The 20,046-nt window shown below is 43.1% G+C and overlaps 1 protein-coding gene across 3 annotated transcripts in view; it reads right to left on the bottom strand.

Annotated features, from left to right (window-relative positions):
- The window catches only part of Rnf144b (ring finger protein 144B), a 149,716-nt gene that overhangs the window by 42,791 nt on the left and 86,879 nt on the right, over positions 1 to 20,046 (bottom strand). For 2 of the 3 annotated variants that reach the window (XM_036188777.1, XM_036188776.1), the window contains exon 2: positions 9,262 to 9,452. In XM_036188777.1, coding sequence (XP_036044670.1) covers positions 9,262 to 9,426 — 165 coding nt within the window. In that variant the 5' untranslated portion in view covers positions 9,427 to 9,452. Of the gene's footprint in view, positions 1 to 9,261; positions 9,453 to 14,274; positions 14,397 to 16,545; positions 16,608 to 20,046 lie in introns of those variants that run through there. The other variant, XM_036188778.1, reaches the window with a different exon arrangement.

Below are 20,046 nucleotides of genomic sequence, written 5' to 3'. Positions count from 1 at the left end.
TTAATCAGGTAGTGGCCTCACTGCTATCTCCTATAAATGGATCTGGCTAGGTAAGAGCTGAGACTGAGGTTTAAACTGAGGTTTAAGGAAATTTAAGAAAATTAAGCCTGGTGTCATGGCACACTCCTGTAAGTCCAGAATTTAGGAAGCTGAGACGGGAGGATCACAAGTTTGAGGCCATTCTAGGTTACCTGGGTTGTTTTTCTTTTTTTTTCTTTTTTTTTTTGGGGGGGGGGGGTTTGTTTTAAAGAGAAATAGAGAAGAGAGGGAAAGAGAAGAGAAATTATAAGAAAAAGAAATCTTATAAATTGCTACACAGTAAGAAATCAAATCAACCCACATTTAAGGATTGGAGATATGAAGTCATAGAGCTACTGGTAGTATTATGAGCAGAGCTAGCCCCCCACCCAAGTCATTGTCAGAAACTGACCCAGGAGGATTCCCCCACTGCTTGCTCCCAAGGAATGACACTGAGCAGGGATTCAAGCAGTGATTTAATCCAGGACACAAATAACCTTCATTCAAATAACAGAAAGCCAGTGAGCAGCAGTCACCTTCAACCATTAACTGTCAAATAGATTTCAAGCAGTTTTGTTTTAGCGTGTAGAATCAACACTTACAGATCAATTTTATTCAGAAAACAGATTTCAGTTAATATAAGTGAAATGGTTCAGATTAGTTTAGCTGAATAACCAGTATATGGATTGTGGTGATATTTTATTTGTGCTCTAACAAATGAAGCTTGCCTGGGAATCAAAGAAAAAAGCTAGTCACTGTATTAAACATAGAGGCCAGGCCAAGGCAGTGATAGCACATGCCTTTAATCCTAGCATTTGGGAGGCAGAGATTCATCTGGATCCCTGTGAGTTCAATGCTACACTGGGCCCAGAGCCAGGTGTGATGGCCCACACCTTTAATCCCAGCACTAGTTAACCATCGAGGTCTGGAGGTCTGTACAGACAGACCGGAAGTGATAGAGCTGGAAAGAGGAAGTGATGTTCCTGGGCAGAGAGAGGAAGTAAGATGGCAGAGCACAGAAAGGTATATAAGGTGTGAATGTACAGGAAGTAACTCTGTTTTGGCAGGGGATTTTGTAGAGGCAATAACTAATGGCTTTCTGCTCTGCCTCTCTGATCTTTCAGCTTTTACTTCAAAATCTGACTCTGGGTTTTTTATTAATACGAGCATTTAGCAATTTGTGTTAAAATGCATCCCACCCAATCTTGGAAGTTTTCCAGTCAGATAGAGCTAAAGCCAGTAGAAGCACACTGCTAGCTGTCGCCTAGGTCTATCATAAGTGCTCTGTCTATGTTATCTACTACACCATTTGCTATGGTCCTCTGAGGTGACTTATTACTTACTGTTCCTGTATGATCATAAAGAAGAATGGAGACATACACAGCCTGAGACATAAGCAGCTCTTCTAAGCCACTGTCATTTCTGGCTTGGATTATTCTGTTTGCATCCTGTGCTTAGTATGTGTCACAACGCTGTGGCAAAATACCTACCAGTGACTGACTAGTCAAGGGAGGAAGGGAGTGTCTCAGCTCACAGCTGTACAAGTCTTTATGCCTCATGGGTAAGAGAGGCATAGTAACAGAAGCCGCTCAGTCCTTAGCAGCGTGCTCATAGTGGCTGTCAAGCAACAGTCAACTAGGCGGCAGTGAGGAGGCTAGGCAAAGTACATCGCCCCTTTCTTCAGAAAGCACTTTTTCTGTCTCTGTCTGTCTGTCTCGCTCTTCCTCCTTCCTCCTTCTATTTGAGATACTGGGCACTGATCTTTTCCTGTACACACACACACACACACACACACACACACACACACACACAAACACACACTACATGTGCCTGCACATATACTTACATGAGCATGCATAAATGTTTAACATCCACATTAGCCTCCTTCTGCATCAGAACTCACCGAGCACACTCTCAGCCTAAGATCTCTCTATTCCTTCCCTCCTCTATGTATTTTGATGCTTGCACCTCATTTCTTTCAGGTTTCCAGTAATACCCTACCAGTGAGACTTCACCTAGGATGATGTGGAACCCCTGTCCCCATAGCACTCACCTGCTCCCTTGTCCTCCTCTGCACTTTTAGAGGTCACATATTATCTGACTTTGATATTTACACAGCATTTTTTACCATGCACTAAAACTTGGGCTATTTGAAAAGCAGGCTTTCATACAGTTGATCCCTATTATATTCTAGCCATGTCAGAATTATTCCTGATGCAGTAAATAATTATTGAATTAAATCCAGGCAAGACTTGAGGCCCATTCTCTTAAATGACAAATCACACAGGCTTCCAGAAAAAGGACTTCTTCCTTGGGGTGGGGGACCTGGCAACCTAAGGCACCTTCCAATTCTAGGACAGCAAGGCTATGACAAAGTCATAAGCCCCTGGGAATATGGTTTTTGGTTGCTTCTCTTCCTCTCTTGACATGTTATTTACTACTTGCCTTGAACAAGCGAGTAGTGAGCACCAGGCTGGGATGAGATCATGGGTCCAGGAAGCCAGTAAAGCCAGTACCTTCTCCCGTCATCTCTAACCTATTTCTCATGCTGTTTCTGTTCACTCTTACCCTCAGCTGCCACCTGACCTGGCCAGAGCTCAGCTGTCAGTAGGAAAACAAAATCAAAACCAGCATTTGAAGCCAGTGATTTAACTGGTGGCCACAAAAGCCATCACATAATCATTAAAACAGATATAAACAGAGAGTGCGCTGAGGTCATTTTACAAGACAAAGTTAAATTCATTTGATGGAATGCTCAAAAGCCAAGTCAGGGAAAAGCATAAATCCAACCTTGCAACCTCATATAGCCTCGACTCAGAATCTACAGAATAACAGAGTGACAGGACGCATCTGTCCATCCAAGATCCATCAAAGATATGGGAATCAGGATGGTGGGGGGGCGGGGGCAGTTTCAAAGCTTAGGGTGGGGGGAGCTGCAGGTAATGTAAGGGAGACAAACTGAAAAGGGTGTGTGACGTCATCTTGAAATAAGATGCCTCCTGATTTCCTGCAGTTCCCATGAGTTCTACCTAAAAGTTACTTCACATGGTCGTGCCCTTTCTCCACCAAAAACCAAACCAAAACAACAGACATCAAAACCCTGCAGACTAACGACAGCTCGAGAAGATTCTATCTGAATCACACGCATCTGCCAAAGATGTGGGCACTGGTCCACCTTTAAAGTTACCACTTCAACCTTACAACCATTTTTAGAGTTACGTAATCAATGTGAATATCATGGTTTTTTTTTAAATCTTTTCTGAACCTAGTGTTTGCTTTTCAAACATCTGTGTATTGTATATATTCTGTATAGTTACACTGTAACACTATAGTGAAATATTAGCTTGTTTGATATGAGAAAAGTATCTATTGGGCACATATTTGATAGCCTGATTGCTTGATCCTTTTTTTTAAAAAGGTTTAAAAATTATTTTTCTTAAATCTTTTTTTTTTTTTTTTTTTTTGGTTTTTCAAGACAGGGTTTTTCTGTGTAGTTTTGGTGCCTGTCCCGGAACTCGCTCTGTAGATCAGAGTGGCCTTGAACTCACAGTGATCTGCCTGGCTCTGCCTCCCAAGTGCTGGGATTAAAGGCATGTGCCACCACTGCCCGGCCCTTTTCTTTTCTTAAATCTTTAAGATGACCTTTATTCACAAATAAAGTTGCAGTTAGGAGGGATGAACAGGGAAAAACTAGTTTCCAGTGTCCTTGGATAGAAACACAAGACTAAGACTTGTTTTCATTTTTCCTCATTAAGATACCTTACTGATATTTTATATTGTCACTGGAAAAAAAGGTGGTTTTTTGTTTTGTTTTGTTGGTGACTCCTGATCTGCTTTTGGAATTTAGGTTTAAAAGTGTAGTTGTAAGCCACAGTGTGTGTGTGTGTGTGTGTGTGTGTGTGTGTGTGTGTGTGTATGTGTATCCACCTTTTTGGTAAATGGCTGATGAGGAAGATGAAGATGGTCAAACTCCCATCTTTATCAGCAGTCCTTGCTCTGGGACAGTCTGAAAAGACAGAATGGCTTGAAGTAGAATGGACTGCAGGAAAGGAACAATAGTGATGCCAGCCTACTCCAGAGGCGGAAGGGAGCTAGGCTTGTTACTGGGATTCTCCTTTGATGAACTTCTACCCAAGACAGGCATTACCAACTCCTCCTGCTCAGAAGCAGAAATCAAATGGCTTGACCTTGCCTCAAATCTTACACCATCGGAGGGCAAAGCCTGACTGAGCCTGGCTCCTCCTGTCTTTGTACCTGGGCTCTTCACCACAGCTGTGCTGTATCACAAGGTGGGGGGTAGAAAAATGTCATAAAGGTATCAGTGAGAACCCAGGAGAGGAAAACTGCAGGTTCTCAGCTTCGCTTCAGTTACCAACCGTGTGCGCACATATGAACACACACATAGGCAGTTCTTCCCCAAACGTAAGTGTCGTCTAGAGCATCTGGGGGCTTTTCTTAAAGGTCACCCAACAGGCCCTGAAAGAAAGAAGGGCTTGACTGAAAACCTCTTGTTTCTTCTCACTTTTTAAACACTGGAAAATCCATTTGGCTGGAAGAAATGAATAGTAAAAGAATTCTAACTACCCAGAGCCAATAAAAGGTAATGGAAAAAGGCAGGAACATGGTTGGACTCTATTTTCTTTGCACTCAACACATCCTGTCTTTAATCTGGAAGGTAAATAGGCCATGCCCAACATACCAACTCTTTCCAGGTGAAATTATCTAGGTTATAAAAACAAGCAACAACTGTGCTCCCATTATCCTCCACTCATGGCAGGCAGAAACAGTGTCCAAAGCAAACCAGAGACGAGGCGAGTACTGCCCGCAAGAGAGCAAACTCATGCTTTCCACCGCTTTGGAAACCGACTTTTGGGATTCTTTTCCCTTGACTGAAATTGTCCAGAATTATCTGAATGAACAAGTTGCAGTAGCTATATATGAGTCAGGTGTGATGGCTAAGGCTGAACTCTTAGTCCTTGGGAAGCTGAGGCAGGAAGATCGTTCGGGAGAGCAGCCTGGGCTATACACCAAGTGCTAGGCTAGCCAAAACTGTACAGCAAGGCCCTGCTCAAAAAAGGGGAAAAAAAGATCCAGAGAAGGTGTGGTAGTCTGAATGAAAATGACCAAAGACTCAGAGAGAGTGGCACTGTTACAAGGTGTGGCCTTGTGGGAGGAAATGAGTCCCCAGGGGTGGGCTTTGAGGTTTCAGAAGCTCAAGCCAAGCCCAGTGTCACTCATTCTTCCTGCTGCCTGCCGATCAGGATGTAGAACTCTCAGCTCCCTCTCTAGCACCATGTCTGCCTGCATGCCGCCATGCTTCCCGCCATGATGATAATGGACTAAACCTGAACTGTAAGCCAGCCCTAATTAAATACTTTCCTTTATAAGCATTACTGTGGCCGTGATGTCTCTTCTGAGCAATAGAAACCCTAAGACAGAAGTGAAGCTTGAGTTTTCACGTTTCCATTATTTATTTTGACAAATGAAAACAAAGAAAAGAAAAAAGGAGAGACACTCTCTGCATTCCACTCTTACTAACTTACAGCCTTCCTGAGACATTTAGCCTTCAGAGCATGAGAAATAATGACTAAGTTTCTCTCACTGTAATCCCAATGAATCCACATCTGTGGCTCCATAACTACATCGTGCACTAAAGCCTTCACCCATGTGAGTGAGGACTGTGCCCACATCTGTACCCTCAACTCCCCTTCTTGTCCACACTGAAGCCAAACATGGAGTCCAGCAAAAGAGAGCGCCTCCACAAGTAGAACGTCTAGAGGGATGCCGCATTGGCAGTGCTGTGCACCACACTCCTTTCTCCGATGTTGCCTAGAGCCAGAATTACTTACGTTAGATGCTCGAAAGCAGAGTGTGATGTGGGGGGGGGGGGGGGCTGGAGAGATGGCTTAGTGGTTAAGAGCACTGGCTGCTCTCCCAGGGGACCCTGGTTCAAGTCCCACCACCTACATGGCAGCTCATAACTGTCTGTACCTCCAGTTCCAGGGGATTTGATGCCCTTTTCTGCAGCCTTGGGCATGTACATGTGTGCATGTGGCCCACAGACATAAATGAAGGAAAAGTACTCAGATACATAAACTAAAAAAAAAAAAGTGGCAAAGGCTGGGGACTGAACTCAAGTCCTTTGCAAAAAGCACCAAGTGCTTTTAACCACTGAGCTATCTCTCCAGCCCCCAAGCACAGTTGTTTTTTTGTTTTGTTTTTTTTTTTATTTAATCATGTTTTGGATAAAACGAAGAAATAAATCTCTAACAGTAAAAAAAAAAAAAAATGTTCAAGTAGTACTTCAAGTGAGTCTGACTCTCATTGCAAATTTACAGACACTAAAGCAGTCACACATGCTCAGCTTACAGCTTTAGATCACCATAGGTAATGAGGTATCAAGAGGTCAGTGAAGGTTAATGCTTATAGATACAAAAACTTCCAGAAAATGGAGGATGCCAAGAATATCAAGCCATGTGACTTTCTGCTTCTGAGCCCTCTGTAACAATAAGGAAGTATGAATGTAGCTGACAGAATAATGTAATTGTTCAGACTTCGACTCCTAAATCACTGAAGAAATGAGAAACAGTGGTACTGTTTTTAATTAGAAACTAAAATCTATTCAAACAACAATGTGTCAACATTAGCTTCTTGTAAAGATGAAATGCAGCCTTTGGCTCACTATTCTTTCCCCAGCATTGACACACAAGCTTGAATTCTGCACTATGAACTCTCACAGCAAAAACTGAACCTCATATCCTGCCCTTAAACACCAGGCACACTCCGAGGAAAATTTCCATGATGGTTTTCACTAAATGTTGCCTCTGATTCATGTGTTCTGAGGGGTGGGAAGAGTCAAAAGCATGAAAGACAGATAGAGAAGCCATTGCTTCCGACAGACGGGTTCAGAATCCGAGCAAAACCAAAGGAAAATGGTCGCCTGAGATGATGAGACCTCTTCCTCTCTTTCCTTAGAGCATCACATACTGGCAAGATGAAGGACTCCTAACCCCCTAAAATTCAGTGTCTTCCCTAGACCTGTACCTCTCCCCCACCACCACCCCTTACTGGACTCTGCTTTCTCCCAAACCCTGTTCCCAGGCTCCTGTTTATAATGCTTGGTGCTCAGTTTGCAACACTCTAGTGGATTATAACAGCAGTTCTCAAGCTTCCTAAAGCTGCGACCCTTTAATACAGTTCCTTGTTTTGTGGTGACCCCCAACTCTGTGGGGCGTTTACCCACCAACCCCACAGTTCTCCAACGTTTTCTTGAGTGTGAGTAGCAGGAAATATTAGATAGAAGGATTTAGAGTGTGGAGATAAACAGAAAATACAGGACAGCCTCGAGAGGGCCTGGAACTTATTCCAACGGGCCCTGACTGTCTGCCCCAGGGTATTTATAGAAACGCCAAGGGGGTGGAGCAAAAGACCTCCCCCCAGCACAGCCAAGTGCAAACTATCTCAGACACCTGCACTCGGCCCGTGGTCCTAATCATCCTCTCTATGCAGACCTGCTGGGTAAAGCCACGAGGAACCTGAAAATGGGCTCACACAACCAATAATAACATTATCTTTTCTGCTACTTCATAACTGTAATTTTTCTGCTCTTATGAATTGTAATGTAAATATCTGATATGCAGGATATCTGATATGTGACCCCTGTGAAAGAGTCATTTGACCCCAAGAGGGGTCGTGACCCACAGGTTAAGAACCTCTAGATTCCGGTCCCACTGCCTGGGTGCCTCCCAAACAGTTCAAGCTATTCAATTGGCTCACTTATCCAGAAGGCCTGATCCAGTTGGGGGCTCCACAGCTTTTGGTTCATAATTCATGTGTTTCCATTAGTTTGGCTATTTGTCCCTGTGCTTTTTCCAGTCTTGGTCTCAACAATTCACGCTCTTACAGTCCCTCCTCTTTCTCACCAATTGTACTCCTGGAGCTCCACCTGGGGCCTGGCTGAGGATTTCTGCATCCACTTGCATCAGTTATTGGATGAGAGTTCTAGACCTGGGGCTTATGTGGGGACACTTTGCTCAGCCTGGAAGAAGGGGACTGGACCTGCCTGTACTGAATCTACCAGGTTGAGCTGAATCCCCAGGGGAGTCATTGCCCTGGAGAAGATGGGAATGGGGGGAGGGGCTGGGGGGGGGAAGGCAAGGGCGGGGGCGGGAGGGGGGAGGACAGGGGAACCCATGGCTGATATGTAAAATTGAAACACAAATATCCGTATTAAAAAAAAAAAAAAAAGAACCTCTAGATTGTAAGCTCCTATAAGCAGAGATCTTTTCTGGGTTTTGTTTCTGTAACTGAGAATTTCTGGTGCCTGATAATAGTCACCAGGACACCAGTGCTGACTGACAGGTGCCTGTTGGATGAATAAATGGTACCATTCTTTGCCATCTTTCAGTCCTATGGAGTCCCTTCCTTCTGGCTCCATCTTGATACATTAACCAAGCAACCTTCAAGGAAACCAGTAACGTAAGAGTCAGGCATTGATAACAGACATCACTCAAAGAGGCAAGTTCATCTCTGGATATCCATGTCACTGTTGTTGCTGTTTATTAATGCAGGGGAAGAATTATTCAGCACATTTTAGAAGTAGGAAAACAGAAAACATGAAGGAAAATTCATTATTATCTGACTTTTTTCATCATCCAAAACACCCAGTGAGCTTAGAGGTAAAGATTTAACTAGAACATGCTAAACGTTTGTTCCTAAACTAGAATCTTCAGAACAGAAAGCTTCTACTTACTCGGTAATTATATTTCTAGATGTGGTGGGACACACCTATAATCCCAGAACTCCAGAGGCTGAGCAGGAAGATCATGAGTTCAAGTGCAGCCTGGGCTACACAGCAAATTAAACACAAGCTGGAGCTACATATATACATGTAGGCACACCTTGTCTCAAAAGCTCAAGGGTCATGATAAGAGCACTTCCCTAGTGTGCATTAGATCTTGGTGCCAAACTAAGCTCTGCCTCCACCATATAACATAAAACCTAAATAAATAAATAAATAATAATTCATTACACACATTATTTACTAAATAAAAACCACTAATCTGTTCACTACTCCTGATGGTATTTGCAAAGTGAACCGAATGTGTGTTTGCTCTCCAGAGCAGGGTCAGACTGTAGCAAACTCAATATGCCACAGAAATGTACCCTGTACTGGAGCTTTCATAATTTTCCCCACAATTTTTCATGGACTTTCCCACAGTGTAAACATTATGAAAAACTTACCGATGTACAGTAGATGCACTGGCATTCTTGGAGCATGGTCACCTTGTCCAGAGGCTGTTCACACAGGCAGAGCTTGCAAGTGACAATGGGGACAGGAGTCAGGTCTCCGGAAGTTGGGTTTTCAGCAGTCATGGTCAGACACTGGAGCCCGTCGATGGAGTCCATTAGCCTGTCTTCAGCCTCCTCTATCCCTACAGAAAAACCCAAAGTAAGAAATGTTATCGCCACCCATACAGCTAATGTTAAACACATGTACGTGGGTGTCTGGCTGAGTAAATCCTCACTCCTCATCTTTGGTGATTTCTAAAAGTACAGTTGATACATTTCTGGGAACTGTGGGATGGAATACTCTTGATCTTGGCAAGGTCTTCCCCAAGCCCTGAAATTTAAGCTGAGCTCACCTCACTGTCCTGATTCATACCATGGAGGCTAGCTGTGGGAGTTAAGTGATCACTAGACAGGGAGGAGAAGGGATGAGAAGATGCTGGTCAAGTGCACAATTCCAGGCAGATAGGCCAAGTACGTTCTGGAGAACAATAGGGCAACACAGTAACTCCAGCTAATAATAATAATGGCACTGTGTGCTTAGCAATTGCTGAGAGCAGATTTTGAATGATTCTCACCAGGAAAACAGAAATAAGCATGAGAGGTAATGATTGCATTAATGATCTTGATTTACTCATTTTGTGTGTATGCATACTGTCTTAAAACATCACATTGTAGGTCACTAATTATGCCTTATAAAGCTGGCAGGAGAGATAGGAAATCAGTACTATAAACAAACATGCCACTTGGGAGGTTCATGCAATTGGTCTGAATGAGAAATGGCCCTCATAGACTCATGCATCTCAATACCTGGTCCCCAGTTGGCGGCCCTGTTCAGGGAAGTTTTGAAAGCTTTTGGAGGTGGGGCCTTGCTGGAGAAAGTATGGGCTTTGAGAGTTTATAGCCTCACCCCACATCTAGTTCTCTCTCTCTATGTTTCCTGGGGTGCCAAGGAAATATGAGCAGTCAGCTTCCTGCCCTGGCTACCCACAGCCATGCCACCCTCACAGTTATGGACTCTAACCCCTTAGAACCATTAGCCAAAATAAACTCCATCTTCCTTAAGTTGCTTCTGGTCATGGTGTTTTACCATAGCAACAGAAGTAACTAATATAGCACATCACTACCATCACCATGGTCAATTCAACTGGCTCAAAAAATACTTACAAATAGAATGTGTCTCAAAAAAAAAGTTCAAGAATTACCAAATAGGTTGGGCTGTAGTTCAGTGGTACAGCACTTGTCTAGGGTGTAAGGCCCTGGGTTACATCATCAGAAACACTAGCAAGAAATTATCGTGTGGTCCAGAAATTCCACTTCTGGGTATGTGTTCCCAAGAAGTCTGAAATCAGGGTCTTAAAGAGGTATTTCTACATCTTTGCATTATTATATCATTCACAGGAGTATTATTCATGACTGCCCGAAGGGAAATCAAGCTAAGCGCACATCAACAGATGAATGAACACAGTGTACCAAGCATAAGAAGAACAATGCAATCAAGAAACACAGTAAATACAGCAAATGTGAGGCTGCTGCTAATCCAGCAGCCTGTTTCGCAATAAATAAATAAATAAATAAATAAATAAATAAATAAATAAATAATAAAAGTTTTACATGCCAGAAGTACACACTAAAATACTAATAAAAGGTATAGTGGAATAAATATATAAGCTATTAACATAGTTTCTTATTATCATTAACCAGTCATTATTCACTAAACATAATTGTATATGCTGTTTATGGCTGGTAATGCTATAGGTTTGTTTATACCAGTGTCACACAAATGTGGATCATGTGTTAAGTTACAATATTATGACAGCTATAAATGTCACTATGGGATGGGAATTTTTCAACTACATGAATATCTTAATAGGACCATCACCATGGCTTTTCATTGATGGAAACATCAGGATGAGCTTCATGACTTATATATAAATGCGAGAACACCAATACAAGAATGAAAGAAAAAGTTGGAGGTGATAGAAGAGGGAAAAACCAACGAGATCTTTGCTCATCAACTGGAAAGAGTCAACAGTTACTACCCTATATAAACTGAGAAGCAATCAATGACTGACTCAAAACAGGTTAAAGAGGAAACTAAGCAATGATTAGTTTCCAACATGGAAGGTATGCAATAAACTTCAGGACTCAGTGTTCCCATTCTACTAGCAATTAAAGAGCTACCATCCAAGAGCGAACTAAAATCAAATTAATGCACACAACAAGCTTGAGACTTTGAGATATGAGAATTCCCTTTAGGGTCATGTAAGAGAAAAAAGTGAATAATGTCACCTCCTTCCAGTCTATGGCTAGATAATGATCACCTGATCATCGTCCTAAGACTTCCTAGTGTACCACTCTCGAAGTCCCACCAATGTCCCCCAAACATGTCTTGTCATCTGAATACAGCCAGTGAATGCATCCTGAGTAGGGCAATAGGAACTGTTGCAACTCAGAACCACCCAGACCTCAAATATCAATTACCCTTCAGAGCCAACTAGAGCCAGTCATGGTGGCCACACCTCTGTAATCCCAGAACTCAGGAGGCTGAGACAGTAGAATCTTTAGTTCAAAGTCAGCCTGGGATAGATAGTGAGATCATGTGTCAAAACTAATTGAATAAATAAATTTAAGATGCCAATTGGAGGATGCTACTGAGAAGAACCAATGCTGTTCTTCAAATCTGGCCATTGCTCACTTTCTTATGCCCTTGCCTGGTATCACTTTTGAGAAGGAAACTTTATATAGGGCAACTTATAAATTATTATTATGGTTAGTTTTTTGTTTGTTTTGGGTTTTTTTGGTTTTGTTTTTTTTTGGGGGGGTGGGGTTTTTTGTTTTTGTTTTTTGGGGTGTTTGTTTGGTTGGTTTTGTTTTTTTCCGAGACAGGGTTTCTCTGTGTAGTTTTGCGCCTTTCCTGGATCTCACTCTGTAGACCAGGCTGGCTTTGAACTCACAGAGATCCACCTGGCTCTACCTCCCAAATGCTGGGATTAAAGGTGTGCACAACTACACCCAGCTCATATTCATATTTGTTTTGTTTTGTTTTGTTTGAGACAGAGTTTCTCTGTGTAGCTTTGTACCTTTCCTTGAACTCACTCTCTAGCCTAGGCTGGCCTTGAACTCACAGAGATCCACCGGCCTCTGCCCCCAAGTGCTGCCACCACCGCCTGGCTCGTATTCTTGTTTTTAAGACAGACCCATCAATTGTATTCAACAAGATCTACTGAAACCTAATCATGTCTCTAGTCATAGCTATGAATTTATGCCTTAGGTTGTGAGCTACATGCCTACAGGCTATGAAACCAAAGTTATAAAATGACTCAAATGTAAAAAAAAATTATATATAAAATATTTAAAATATAAAACCCTTTTATATTGCAGAGACACATTTTTAAAAGAAAAAATACTAAGTATTCCAAAAATCTACTTGTGACTCAATGGGACAGAGAAAGAAGTGACACATTTCATTCCTTGGAGATCTGAATAATCCAAAGCAATTCTTCAAGAAGAGGGGATTGTTTTTCTATGTATAATCAACACCAGTTCCCTAAAGTGATAGATTTTAGAGACTTTCAGCAACACAACTTAATAAAAATAAAATGACAACCTACCACTGCTTAAGAGAGAATAGAGAAATTGGTGCTTGTTCCTGGAGGGAGATACAGGGCCAATCACTCCTTGATCTCTCCCAGGCTCCTGAGCCCTACCACAGAAGCCTAAGGCTACCCTAGAAACTGACTGAAAACCAGCCTTTGGCATTTGTCTTTGGGTAAAACAAACAATGAGTATTTTTTTAAAAAATGAATGACACATGGCATACATTTTGTAGATAGACAGACAGATAGATCTTAAACAAGAAATCCTTCCACCATTTATTGGAAATTGAATTTTTTAAAGCAGTAGATAGGACCCTGTAATGGCTCCTCTGGTGGGATCCCCACACTAGAGAGGATACAGAGTTTGCTGGGGTTTCTTGGCTTGTATCTAAAGATTCACCCTTCTTTACCACATGAACCCATCGGCAGAAGACCTTCAGCTTCCTAACCTAACTACCTAGCAAGTCACATGCAGCTTGGAGGGATGAACTGTCTGTCCTGGTTCATTCTTGGTCATCTTGACACAAGCTTGATTCTTTTGAGAAGAGGGAACCTCAATTTAGAAAATGTCCCCACCAGGTTGGCCTACGGGCAGTCCTTTTAGGTATTTTCTTGATTAATGATTGGTGTGGGAGCACCCAGCCTACTGTGGGCAGTGCCATCCCTGGGCTGGTGGTCCTGGGTTCTTTGAGAAAGCAGACTGAACAAGCCGTGGGGAGCAGGTCAGTAAGCAGCACCCCTCCATGGCCTCTGCATCAGCTCCTGCCTCCAGGTTCCTGCCCTGGCTTCCCTCAGTGGTGGTATGACCTGAGAGTTGTAAAGTGAAATAACCCTTTCCTCTCCAGGCTGCTTTTGGTCATGGTGTTTATCTATAGAAACTCTAAATAAGATACTCTCCCATCCCTCTCATCAACCACCCCTTTGTAGGCACACCGGCAATTCACCCTCTTTCCCTTTCAGGCTTCAAGAAAAGCCTTCCTTCCCAAGAGAGCTGCCAGCTCACTGGGACTGGCCTCCTCCTGGCTTGTATGGCTTGTTCTGTCTCATACCTCACACTCTTAATCTAAGATAAGAAAGCAACTTGATTTACCCAGCCTACCACTTGCAAGGTAACAATTATAATTGCTTTTACAGTTATTCCAGATGTAACTGTGCCTCTTGTTGGGTGTCCAGAACCCTTGGGAAAGAATTTTGGCAGGGAATACTAGGGCATGTTGGAAAGAAGAGAATTCTGGCACCTGCCTTCAGGTTTCGACTTTCAAAGGCTTGTGGCAGGTTTCACTTGTTTCCACACATAAACCTTGCTCTATGGCCAGGTTCTGTGAGGAGGGAAAGGCACTTTAGACCATTCTGGTTTGTACAAAATTACCAGGAAGGGAGAATCTTCTAGCTCCAAGTGTCTCTTGCACTGCGAAACGTTTGTTATGAGAAGCAAGTGCTGTCTGATAGGAAAGGGCAGGAAAGTCTCTTCCTCGTGTGTTTTCATTAGGCCTGCCAAAGAAAGGAATACTTGAGATGCTCTGCCAGAAGCACGGGATGCATAAGGACTTTCCATATTCTGCTGGAGGCCTGAAAAAGCAATCTGCTCCTGAAACTCAGAGGGTGGTGAGAGCCAACATTCAGAGTATTTTTAACTCATGTAGCTTGTGCCTGTTTGACTACCCAGAATCAAAGCAGTCATCGTGTGTGTGTGTGTGTGTGTGTGTGTGTGTGTGTGTGTGTGTGTGTGTGATGTGTTTGTGGTGTGTGTGTGTGATGTGTGTGTGTGGTGTATGTGTGTTTGTGGTGTGTGGTGTATGTGTGTGTGTGGTGTGTGTGTGTGTGTGTGTGTGTGTGTGTGTGGTGTGTATGTGATGTGTGTGATGAGTGTGTGTGTGATGTGTTTGTGGTGTGTGTGTGTGATGTGTTTGTGGTGTGTGTGTGTGATATGTGTGTGTGGTGTATGTGTGTTTGTGGTGTGTGTGTGTATGTGTGTGTGTGTGGTGCATGTGTGTGTATGTGTATGATGTATTTGTGTGTGCACGTGAGATCATCTAATTGGAAGGAAAAGCTTTTGATTAGAGTACTAATACAGTTTTTTTGGGAATTTCTCTACATTGTCTTAGCACCTTACAAATCATTTAGAGAAATGGACAGACACAATTACAGAGGCTGAGGAAAAAGGAGACCAGCAAAATGAATCAGCTAGATATGACTGACAGCCAGGATTTCAGGAAAGGTCCAGCTTCTCTGTGCTGAGCTCCTCACTCTAGCTACACTACAGTGGCCTGAGGACAAGGACCAAGCAGGAGAGGAGGAATGCTCTCCAGATGGGGACGTGACCTTGAGAGACACCAGACCATCCTCTGAGGGGACTAGATCTACAGCTTCAGGAGGGAGCTTCCAAGGGAAGGACTCAGGAAGGGCAGGCCATGGGGCAGTACAGTGCAAGTACCAGTGTGTGTTGTGGAGAGAGACTCAGGCTGGCTCTACCCGAGCACAACCAGAAGAACGAAAAGAGCAGGAATCCGAAGTTCTCACCTCTGCCTCAGTATGAAATCTCTTCTAATGCTAGCTAAGCACAGCAGTGAAAATTCGCGTGCTTGCCCCTTGGTATTCACTTGCTTCAGAACACCCTTTCCTCGGATGCCAAAACTCATAGATGCTCACATTCCTTATGTAAAATGGCACGATGTTGCACATAACCAATGCATATCCTCCTGAGTGCCTTAAATAGTACAATATAAAACCAGTCTGAATAATTATATTGTACTGTTTAGAAAATACTGATTTAAAAATATCTGTACAAGCTTAGTATATGTGCAACTGTTTTTCTGAGTTGGCTTTTTTTTTTTTACACTTAATTCTTAAGGGAGGGAGGGGCACAGGCATGTCGCAGTGTGCATGTAAAGGCTAGAGAGCAATCTGCAGCGGCAGCTCTCTCCTTCGACCATGTAGGTCCCAGGGATCAAACTCAGGTTGGCAGGCTTGACAGCAGTATGGGCCTTTATCAGCTGAGCCATTTTGCTGGCCCTTTCTGAATACCTTTTAAAAGCTGTTTCACTTTCTCATTATTATTAGTACACATGTATGTGTGTATGTCACATGTGTGGAGGTGCCAACAGGAGCCAGAAGAGGGCACCAGATCCTCTGGAGCTAGACCTATATGTGTTCTTCTTGATGTGGATGCTGGGAACCAAACTCTGCAAGAGCAATGATTGTTCTTAACTGCTGAGCCCACTTCCCAGCCAGCCCCACATTCTGGGTCAAATCCACAGATCTGGAACCTGAGGATACTGAGGTGGACTGTACTATGTTGACCTTTGCACTGCTGCCCAGTGGAGTGGTTTATTTAGTTACTGGCTCATGTTTTCAGTGGGGCCTATTGGTGGCTTAAATGGTGCCGGCTAAGGTTAGTAAACTGCTGCCACTACCCATTTGCTAAAGCTGCACTCTAAACCCAGTGTTGAATGGAAGGCAGGTGCATTCATGGGGAGTGGAGCTAGAGCAACTGCAAGAACAGCAGAGGTGCTAGGGAAGAAGGGCTCCTGGCAGCCTTCCACACCAGCCAGTATGCTTCTCTTTCCTACTTGGCTCTCTGACCAGTGTTCTGCTCCTTCAGGGACAGGATGAACCCGTGCATATCAGTAACATCACTAACAGTTCTCCCGCATGCCCCGTGACAGAAAGAACAGATGGATCATAGGCAGACTCCAGAGAAACACAACTTCTGAAGCACAGTTCCTATCTTTGCAACTGGCCCTAAGGGATAGTTCTCAAGGCCAGGGAGCACAAACAAGGTGTTCCTCATAATGGACTTCATCTTTGTTGATAACAGAGATAGGAGAATCTTCATAGGAATCAGCAGCTCCAAGAGATATTTAGTTCTTAGATGTGATGGGACCAATACCCATCCCCTCAGCCTCGATGCAGAAGTGCAGAGAAATGTGGCTTGTCACAGGACTTCTGTCCTCTCCACAATCTCATGGCTTCATCTAGAGAAATCAAGAGATAAAGACCAGACACCTAAGACCACAGTTCCTTGGTCTTAATCTTTATCTCAACAGTTTTGAGGACAGACATAAGACCACAACTTTGTAGCTTGCAGACCACAGCCTTCTGGGAATGGCACTGATGTGTGAACTCAGTCATGCATTGCTTAACAACTAGAGAGATGTGGTCACTGTGTGAGTGCCATAGTGCACAACACAAACCTAGAGGATGTGGGTCAATCACTCAGCCTGGCCTCTTGCTGTAATAAGAGACATGGTGAACACAAGAAGAGAGAGGCTGCTACCTGTGAAATGTGGCAGGATGCCTTGCAGAAGATGCTTCTCAAATACACAGTGGTAATCGACTTAAATAATAATACAACAAAATGTAACGTGAGTCAGTAACACTGCTGCATATTATCATCAAGTATGGCATGTTGTATACAACTGTATGGTCTGTACTGCTGTGCAATAGGCATTCCAGTGCCTTTGTTTACACAAGAATTGTCCCAAATACATAAGGAACTTATTGTGGAACTCACTAGGCAATAGGAATGTGCTCACTTGATTATAATCAATGGGACCACCATCACGTGTACAGTAGGTATGGATGATAGTATGGACGAAATGTCATTATCTAGGTATAACTCTATCACTGTCATCTTTTTGGTGGGTGGAAAGGAAGGAAGAACACTAGCAAAGAGAAATAAGAGCATCTTTGGGGAGGGAGCAGTGTCACACAAAGCCCAGGATGGCCTTGAACTTCATCATTCTCCTGCATCTACCTCCTGAGTGCAAGGATTATATGCAAACACCATCATGCCTGGTTTTATGTGGTGCTGGGAACTGAACTTGGGATTCATGCATACTAGGCAAGCACTCCACCAACTGAGCTACTTCCCCAGTCCCAGGAGGGGTGTCTTAACTCTCAGCAAGGACTATTTTTTAAAGAATATGTTTGCTGTTTAAAATTCACTTATGAATAAAGTCCAGGAAACTATTTTAATGAAATCTAAGTTTAAAAAATGTTTTTGCTACAAAATAAGTATTAGAAGAGGTATGTGAACACAACCAAAAAAATGTATCATGAGATGCTAACTCTGAACCCTCCTGAGAATAGTGCATCTGGGATGTCTAGTTTATCCTTTACAAAAAGGCTGTTCCCTTTTCTAAAAAACTCAATTCCTTTTTTCTTGTCTTTGTTCCATGTTCTCTTTAGACTGCAGGGAGATGTCCAAGAAGTAGAAATCCATTCCAGCTTTTTTAACAATACAAAGCTATCAGAGAAGGTAGGAGTGGATCTGAGACCTGCAGCTCTCTGTTCTTGGCACTGTGATTTTCCACTCACCAGGGCACCTCCCTCCTCCTTACCACCATGTCCTGCCCACCCCTTTCTTTAATCGTGGTTCTCTCGCCTCCCACATTATTCATCCAGCCCCACTGAGTAACTTTCATCCCTTTGCCTGGCACAATACCAAAGCCCCAAAGCAGGAAGGAATGCCTCAATGTAATCAACCGATCAAGGAGACTCGGTGTTCAGAAAGCCCTACGGAAGGAGACTCGGGCTGACTTCTAAGACCAGGACATTACCAGGAAACAACAGTCACCAAAGTATGAACATCCGAACCAAAAGACTTTTTTCCAAATGAATAAAAGCATGTGTGAATATTTACCTCCTCCTGTAAAAGTTGTAAGCTTCCACAGACATTTTAATTAGAAACAAATTTTCATGAGACCAGCCTGGAAGGGTCGTTGCTTATTTCACACACGGAAGAAGGTTCAGGGTATATATTTTTGCATGCCTTTCCCAAACAATATTGTAACTGGGATCTATAATGCCTTCAACAAAGTCAAGCCACAAAGAACCAAATGACATACTTAGGCGATGGAGTGTTAAGGTGATAAAATCCAGCCCTATGTATAGAAGGAGGCTAGTTGGGGAGGTTGATCAGCAGATGATGTCACATAATCACAGACAAGAGAACTTGTGGATTTATGGTCACCACCACAAGCCCATGAAAGAGAGGAGTGAATTATCTTATTCTGACTTCCCAAGGAACAAGTTGACCAAGGGGCCTGATTCAAACTCATGACTTCATGGACACAAACCTTCCAAACCATGTTCCTAATCAATGTGACCAGCCAGGGACCTTCTGCTCTGAACATGAGGCATGTGCTCGATTTAAGTGGTGTTTTCTACTTAAGGAACCCAGGAGTGGAGAAACGGCTCAGCAGTCACAAGTCCTTTCTGCTCTTGCAGAGGACCCTGGATCAGTTCCCAGAATCCACAGTAAGTGACTCACAACCCTCTGTAACTCCAGCTCCAGGGTATCTGATACCCCCTGACCTCTATGGGCACCTGCACATACACAGTGCACCAAAACTCACATAAGCATGTGTACATCAAATAGGTTGGTATTTTAATAATAAGAAAGGAGAAAAGAATCCAATTACACACAAGAAGCTATTCATCCCATGTTGGAGGAGTGCTGGTCACTTTTACTCTCTGAAGTGTAGTTTTCTGCTTTGTTTATTTTGTTTTTCAGATTAATTTATTTTATTTTATGTGAACACTGTTTTGCCTGAATACATGTGTGTATACCACATGCATGACTGATGCCCACAGAAGCCAAAAGAGGGCATTGGATCCCCAAACTGGAGTTACAACCTGGTGTGAGCTGCTGTGTGGGTACCATGAACCAAACCTCGGTCCTACATCTTCTTAACCAATTGGCCATCTCTCCCATGCCCAGGCCTCGTGTTCTGTTTTTAATAACTAATTCAGTGTGATACACTAGCTTCAGAACTACTCCACGACGAATTGATAGCAAACGCCAAATTCAATTGAAAAAAAATGTTAGTCCCAAAACTAACAGGTCACCTAAAGATGAAAATAGATTAGAACATTTCAAACAGGCTGGTAAGATAGCTCAGCTGTGAGGGCACTTACTGCCAATTCTGACTGCTGGAGTTAAATCCCCAGAACCCACAAGGTGAAAGGTCCTGAAATTGTCCTTTGACCTCCATATACAGGATCAATCAATCAATGTAAGGCATTTTTTTCTAAAAATTGTTTAAATAAATATTCAAGGGTGAGGGTGTAGAGAACCGAACTATGATGTATGAGGCCTTGCGTTTAAACCTCTGTTCTGCACAAATCAGACGAAGTG

This window comes from Onychomys torridus, chromosome 5 (genome assembly GCF_903995425.1).
Source record: "Onychomys torridus chromosome 5, mOncTor1.1, whole genome shotgun sequence".
NCBI lineage: Eukaryota > Metazoa > Chordata > Mammalia > Rodentia > Cricetidae > Onychomys > Onychomys torridus.
The sequence above is the reverse complement of the archived record's forward strand: the minus strand, read 5'-3'. Positions and strand labels throughout refer to the sequence as shown.